Source organism: Bos javanicus, chromosome 15 (assembly GCF_032452875.1).
Source record: "Bos javanicus breed banteng chromosome 15, ARS-OSU_banteng_1.0, whole genome shotgun sequence".
NCBI lineage: Eukaryota > Metazoa > Chordata > Mammalia > Artiodactyla > Bovidae > Bos > Bos javanicus.
Window position 1 is genome coordinate 79,364,674 of NC_083882.1, and position 7,645 is coordinate 79,372,318.

The 7,645-nt window shown below is 38.2% G+C and overlaps 1 protein-coding gene across 1 annotated transcript; it reads right to left on the reverse strand.

Annotated features, from left to right (window-relative positions):
- Positions 1-1,093: 1,093 nt before the first annotated feature.
- LOC133261080 (olfactory receptor 8J1-like) lies at positions 1,094-2,058 on the reverse strand. Its single transcript, XM_061439652.1, has one exon. The coding sequence runs from the start codon at positions 2,045-2,047 to the stop codon at positions 1,094-1,096; it is 954 nt and encodes a 317-aa protein (XP_061295636.1). The 5' UTR covers positions 2,048-2,058.
- Between the last annotated feature and the right edge of the window lie 5,587 nt (positions 2,059-7,645).

The following is a 7,645-nucleotide window of genomic DNA, read 5'->3' on the forward strand; positions in this document are numbered from 1 at the left end:
ATATTCTCTATTTGAGGATCCAAATGAAACTAACCTTTTTCAGGGATACTATTTGTGTACCAGGTACATAGCTAGTCTAGAAATCCAGACATTTTTAGTAAATTAGTACCAAACAAGACTTACTGTTCTTCTTCACTGGAAATGCCCAGCTTGGTTACATGTACTATATAAATAATACTCCATTAATTTATCCTCATATTGGTTAACTCCGTTCTGGTCACCTGCATATATGCAAGTTGTATGATAAATTTTGATATGCACTCAAAAACTATCAGAAATCAAAAAATTACAAAAACAATTAAATTTTTTTCTTAATGATGCAAGGAACTTTCAAAAACATGATTCATTGAATGCTTACTTATATCAAAACACAGTACATTTATTAAACATACTATAGAAAACTGACACTTGGAGTAAGGAGAAGGAAAATTCTTATAAACTCCACTACAATTATCATACAGTAGTGCTCAGAGTGAAAGCCATCAGTGATGATGCCTTGTGTTCTTCATTAATAAGTTGTATAAATTGTATTCATTGCCATAAAAATAATTTCAACTGCATTTTGGTTATCATTCAAAATACAAATGTATGAGGAGTGTGTAGCTTTTCCTTCAAACCATACTAAGAAAGAGTTAGGGATTGTTTTAAATAAATTTGTCAGTTTAATTTTGCTATTTAGTGATGAAAAGGATTTAGGCCATCTGCAATTCCAGATGCAGTGATCTGCTACATGCACAGAAAGTAAAAGAAAGCCAAAGAATGAGAAAAATCCACTTACTTCCCTCAGCTATTATTTTCCTTCTTCTGTTTTAACTTATTTAAAATTTTCAAATTCATACCTCTCCTGACTCCTGGAAATATTTATTTCAATGTAGATGTTTGCATAATCCTTGAGAAAATAAGTGAATAATGCTTTGTTTCTGTATTAAATTCATACATCCAAGAGCTTCAGATTATTTTTTAAATCAGTGCATCCCAAATTCTAGCACCTTTTAATTCCCAGAGTAGGCTGCATACCTGTTAATCAGTCATCTAACCATTGCTTTTTCTGACACAATGGCAGTTTGTCCTAATTCTATTTATTTACAGATTTCTAAAATTGCATCAGCTTAAAAGAACAGCATGAATTTGTCAGAAATCTCTTTAAGGTGGCCTTCATGTCCTTGTCCCTCAGGCTGTAGATCATGGGGTTCATCATGGGAATCACCAGAGTGTAAAACATGGAGGCCACTTTATCAGTATCCATAGAATGGTTAGTTTGAGGCTGCACATACATGAATATCATTGTGCTGTAGAAGACAGATACCGCCATCATATGTGATGCACAGGTGGAAAAGGCTTTTTCCCTTCCTTCTGATGAATGTATTTTGAGAATGGACAAAACAATGTTGAAATAAGATACAAGAACTATAATTATGGAAAACACCAGATTTGTAGCTGCAAATATAAACACAAATGTTTCTGGAAAGGAAGTATCAGGGCAGGACAATGCTAGCAGAGGGGTGATATCACAATAAAAATGATTGATGATATTGCAAGAGCAATAAGTTACAGAGAATACAGGAGATGAGGCCACAATAGCTGTGGAAAAGCTGTAGAGGTATGTGAAGGAAACTAGCAGAAGACAGATCCGCCGAGATACAACCGCCATGTAGAGCAGGGGGTTACAAATGGCCACATAGTGGTCATAGGCCATTACAGCTAACAGGAGCATCTCAGCTACAATGAAAACCAAGAACCTTCCCAGTTGGGTGGTGCATTCATAGTAGGAGGTAGTGTGTTTCTTTACTAAAAAGTTGATCAGCATTTTAGGGGCAATGACAGCTGAATTGCCAAGACTGATGATAGCCAAGTGCCCGAGGAAGAAATACATGGGGGTCTGAAGCCGAGAGTCCACACTGGTGAGGGTGATGATGCTTAGGTTCCCTGTCATGGTCAGTCCATAGATGACCAGGAAGACAAAGAAGAGTGGGATCTGGAGGTCTGGATGTTCTGAGACGCCTGTGAGAATAAACTCAGTGACTCGGATGAAATTTCCATTAGCCATGTAAGAGTGTAGAAAGTCATCTGGGAAAGAAAGGAGAAGTGGTTACAGTTTTTAAAAATTCCAGGACTGTTGTTATATGGCAAGGGCAATTTCTGGGGTAAGATTTCCTGGAATCATACTTTAAAAATATATCCATTCCCTTGAGTAAGTGAAAGTCACTCAGTCGTGTCTGACTCTTTGTGACCCCATGGACCTTACAGTCCATGGAATTTACCAGGTCAGAATACTGGAGTGGGTAGCTGTTGCCTTCTCCAGGGGATCTTCCCAACTCACGGATCGAACTCAGGTCTCCCACATTGCTGACAGATTCTTTACCATTTGAGCCACCAGTGAAGCCCATCAATTCCCTTACTTCTGCTAAAACCAAGTGTCCTGATGGTTTATAACTTCCCAGGGGGTGCAGAAGTACAGTCTATCTGCCAATGCAGGACACATGGGTTCAACCCCTGGATCAGGAAAATCACCTGGAGGAGGGAATGGCTACCTACTCCAGTATTCTCGCCTGGAGAATCCCATGGACAGAGGAGCCTGGCGATCTACAGTCCATGGCGTCGCAAAAAGTCAGACATGAGTGAGTGACTGAGCACACGCAGGCTGGTTATATACTCTTCTTAAATTGCAAAAGTAAATGTTGAAAAGCAATCAGTTAAATCACAAACATTATATTTTTCCTCTAAGTTTCTTTTAAAGCTCTATGTTGTATTTTTTGCCAATTTCCATATTTCTTTGCCATCTTAAGCACCCCCTCTCCTACTTCCTTAGGTCAGGCTGTCATTAACACTGTCATGGACTACTGTATCCTTCTCTTCTTCAGGCTACCATTCTCTCAGATTTGTTGATAAGTAAGTAGGAGTCATTAAAACTTTCTGATTAATCAAACATGTAATCTGAGATATCTTTTAGAATAATTGAAAAAATCTTGATCTCATATTCAATGCATTCCACACTCAGGTCTGTATCACTTTTCCAGTCATATCGTTTCACCAGACATACACTCAACACTAGTCCCTCTGTTTCCCTACTGATATTCAAAGATACCAGTTGAGCAAAGACAAGCAATCTAGAAAATAAACATATTTTCCCTTCAGATTTTCTTTTCTCTTTAAGACACTACAGAGGTTCTGACTTAACAAACCAGAAATCTAGTCTGATCCAAGGAGTGGAGTTGAGAAGGAAAGACAGTGCTGGAGATTGCTGAGCCAATTCTATTCCTTCTTTCTAGATGGTGTTGTCTGCTGTTTCTCTGGAGAAAGCAATGGCACCCTTCTCCAGTACTCTTGTCTGGAAAATCCCATAGATGGAGGAGCCTGGTAGGCTGCAGTCCATGGGGTCGCTAAGAGTCGGACACGACTGAGCGACTTCACTTTCACTTCTCACTTTCATGCATTGGAGAAGGAAATGGCAACCCACTCCAGTGTTCTTGCCTGGAGAATCCCAGGGACGGGGGAGCCTGGTGGCTGCAGTCCATGGGGTTGCACAGAGTCGGACACGACTGAAGCAACTTAGCAGCAGCAGCAGCAGCAGTTTCTCTACTGAGCCCCACTCTGATTTACAGGGGTAACATGGCTTGCTATCATGTTAGTTTGTTTGTTTGTTTTTTAATAGAAAGAGAAACACATTGGATTAAGCAATGAAATTCAGATTTATAGTATCAGTTTTACCACTTTGAAGTCTTCATTTCTACTAAGAATCATCCTTATGTTTATTAGACATGTCTTCATTTTCAATGTCAGCTATTACATTCTTCTACATTTCCAGATCCTTGCACCTTGCCCATTCTTTTAAATTTTTATTTTAAACAATGTGGTAAGAATACATAACTTGAAATCTGCCCTGTTAAGAGATTTATGGCTAAACAGAACAGTATTGTTAATTACAGACACAATGCTGTGCAGCACATCTCTAGATCTTATTCACCTCATGTAACTGAAACTTTATACTTGTTGATTAGCAACTCTCTATATGGTCCAGCTTACAACTTCCAGGTATTTATCAAAAGGAATTGCTATCAGGATGTTTAAGAGAAAGTGAAACCCTACCCATTTTGCTAATTTGGGAAATGATATCTCTGGTCATTTTCTAATATCCTGATGAAACATTTTATATACTTTCATTTTAGGGCTAACCATTAGAGAAGAATCTCATGGAAACGGGCCTGGTGGGCTGCAGTCCATGGGTTCGCAAGAGTCAGACACGACTTAGACATTAAATCACAGAGTACAAAATTATGCAATGGGATGACTGACTTTTCAATCTTCAGACTTGGTGATAGCAGTTAGGAATTATTTGAGGTTCATAGCTTTCTCCATAACTCTTAAAAAAACTCCATAACTCCATAACATTTTTTATTCATTCTATTCATTTGCCAGTCTATTCACTCAGTTTGTAAATATTTGTCTGAAAAGAAACAAACAAATGAACAAACATAAGCATAAGCAATCAGTAGGGAAAACAACTAAAACGTCTCTCAATTTAAGCATGGGAGTTTATTCACATATATATGGAATAATATAGTAAAATTATTCAGTTCATAAAATGATTCATGAGTAACACATATCTTAAAATATTATTTTTCTAAGATTGCACTGGGTATTTGTTTTTGTTGTTGTTCAGTCGCTAAGTCACATTCAACCCCTGGCAACCCCATGGGTTGTAGACCATCAAGCTCCTCCATCCATGGGATTTTCCAGGAAATAATACTGGAGAGGGTTGCCATTTCCTTCTCCAGGGGATCTTCCCGGACCAGGGATTGAATCTAAGTCTCTTGCATTGGCAGGTGAATTCTTTACCACTGATCCACCAGGGAAGACCTGTGTTGGGTGTATTTATAGAAAAAAAGTCAAATATTAAATGCTGCTGCCGCTAAGTCACTTCAGTCGTGTCCAACTCTGTGTGACCACATAGATGGCATCCCACCAGGCTCCCCTGTCCCTGGGATTCTTCAGGCAAGAATACTGCAGTGGGTTGCCATTTCCTTCTCCAAATGAGCCAGATATTAAAACATAGTTATTATTTACCTGAAATTTAAATTCAACTGAACATCCTGTATTTTATCTGGAAATCTTAACTTTACTAATTTTAACAGATTAATTTGCTGATGATTTTCAGATATTCCTAATTACTTCTGCACTTGCAATATCCAACTACCAATTTTCATTTTCACAAACCAAATGAATATATGACCTCTAGTCAATTCATAGGATTTATGTCCTAAAACTGCCATGCTTTTCCAGGGAAACCAGTTAACAAAAGAGATAATGAAATTTTTGTGATGTAAAGAATAAGCTGTCAGTGACTGAAAGAGTATCCATAGTTAAGAATTAAGTGAAATTACCAAAACCATGGTGTTAATCAATATCTACAATTCCTATTTACTCACCTTTAATGAAGAATTCGATTTTCTGCTCTCAAATTACTCTGACTTGTCTTTGGGTAGGGGCAATTTATATGTTCCCTCTCTCCTTGTGATGTTCCCTGAGGAAGTAGTATGAAATTTATTCAGATGACTCTTCCCAAATTATACGTGTTTTTTTTTTTAATTGCCTGTGATGTCTTCAAATTACCTAGGATAACCTGCATATTCTCTGGTTAAAAATTGTAAGGAACAGTTTAAGGAAAGGAAGAAGACAGTATAATTTATCTGTACAGTTGCAGGGAGACACTTACTTAAAGACAGCTATTACAGTAACAATGAAAAAGATGGATGTGCTTTCTCACAGTAAAACTATAACTGGTCCAGAAGTTATGATAAAATTGCAAGCAAACCATCATCATTGGATAGGATTTTTTTTAATAATTTATAAATGGAAATAGGGATGAAGTAATCTCATTGTGAGTTTAATTTTCGTTTACTTAGTGACTAATAATATTGGACATTTGTCAATGTATTTGCTGGTCATTCATGAAATGGCAACCCACTCTAGTGTTCCTCCCTGGAGAATCCCAGGGACGGGGAGCCTGGTAGGAGGCCGTCTATGGGGTCTCACAGAGTCAGACACGACTGAAGCGACTTAGCAGCAGCAACAGCATATATATATATATATATATATATATATATATATATATATATATATATTAAAGTGTCTAAATTTTGTCCATTTTAATCAACCTGTTTTGATTTTTTGGACTTTTTATAAGTGTGTTAGATGAAACTGCTTTTGGAGATTTTCTAGAAGTTTTCTTAATTTATTTCATATTGAGGGAAATTTGCTTTACAGTGTTTTGTTATTTTCTGCCATATAGCAATGCAAATCAGCCATAATTATACATGTATCACATCCCGCTGAGGTTTCCCTCCCCTCCACCTATTCCACCCCTCTAGGTCATGACAGAGTGCCAGTCTGGGCCCCTGTGTTATAAAGCAACTTCTCACCAGCTATCTGTTTTACATGTGGCGGTGTGTATACGTCAGTGCTACTTTCTCCATTCATCCTGTTCTCTTTTTCCTCCACTGTATCCACAAGTCCATTCTCTATATCTGAGTTTCCATTCCTTTTCTGCAAATAGATTCATCAATACCATTTTTTTCTAGATTCACTCTCTCTCTCTCTCTCTCTCTATATATATATATATATATATATATATATATATATGTGTGTGTGTGTGTGTGTGCGTGTGTGTGTGTGTGTGTGTGTGTCTCTGTGTGTGTGTATGTTAATATGCAATATTTGTTTTTCTCTTTATGACTCACTTCACTCTATATAACAGGTTGTAATTTCATCCACCTCCCTAGAATGGAGTTAAATCTGTTCTATTTTGAAGCTGAGTAATATTCCATTGTATATTTGTATGACATTTTCTTTATCCATTCATCTGTCAATGGACATCTAAGTTGCTTCAATGTCATAGCTACTGTAAATAGTGCCACTATGAACATTGGGGTACATGTGTCTTTTCCAATTATGGTTTTCTCAGGGTATATGCCCAGTAGTGGGATCACTGTGTCATACGGTAGTTTTATGCCTAGTGTTTTAAGGACTCTCCATACTTTTCTCCATAGTGGCTGTATCAATTTACATTCCCACCAACAGTGCAATCAGATCAGATCAAATCAGTTGCTCAGTCGTGTCCGACTCTTTGCGACCCCATGAACCGCAGCACGCCAGGCCTCCCTGTCCATTACCAGCTCCTGGAGTTCACTCAGACTCATGTCCATTGAGTCAGTGGTGCCATCCAGCCATCTCATCCTGTCGTCCCCTTCTCCTCCTGCCCCCAATCCCTCCCAGCATCAGAGTCTTTTCCAATGAGTCAACTCTTAGCATGAAGTGGCCAAAGTACTGGAGTTTCAGCTTTAGCATCATTCCTTCCAAAGAAATCCTAGGGCTGATCTCCTTCAGAATGGACTGGTTGGATCTCCTTGCAGTCCAAAGGACTTTCAAGAGTCTTGTCCAACACCACAGTTCAAAAGCATCAATTCTTCAGTGCTCAGCCTTCTTTACAGTCCAACTCTCACATCCATACATGACCACAGGAAAAACCATAGCCTTGACCAGACGAACCTTTGTTGGCAAAGTAATGTCTCTGCTTTTCAATATGCTATCTAGGTTGGTCATAACTTTTCTTCCAAGGAGTAAACATCTTTTAATTTCATGGCTGCAG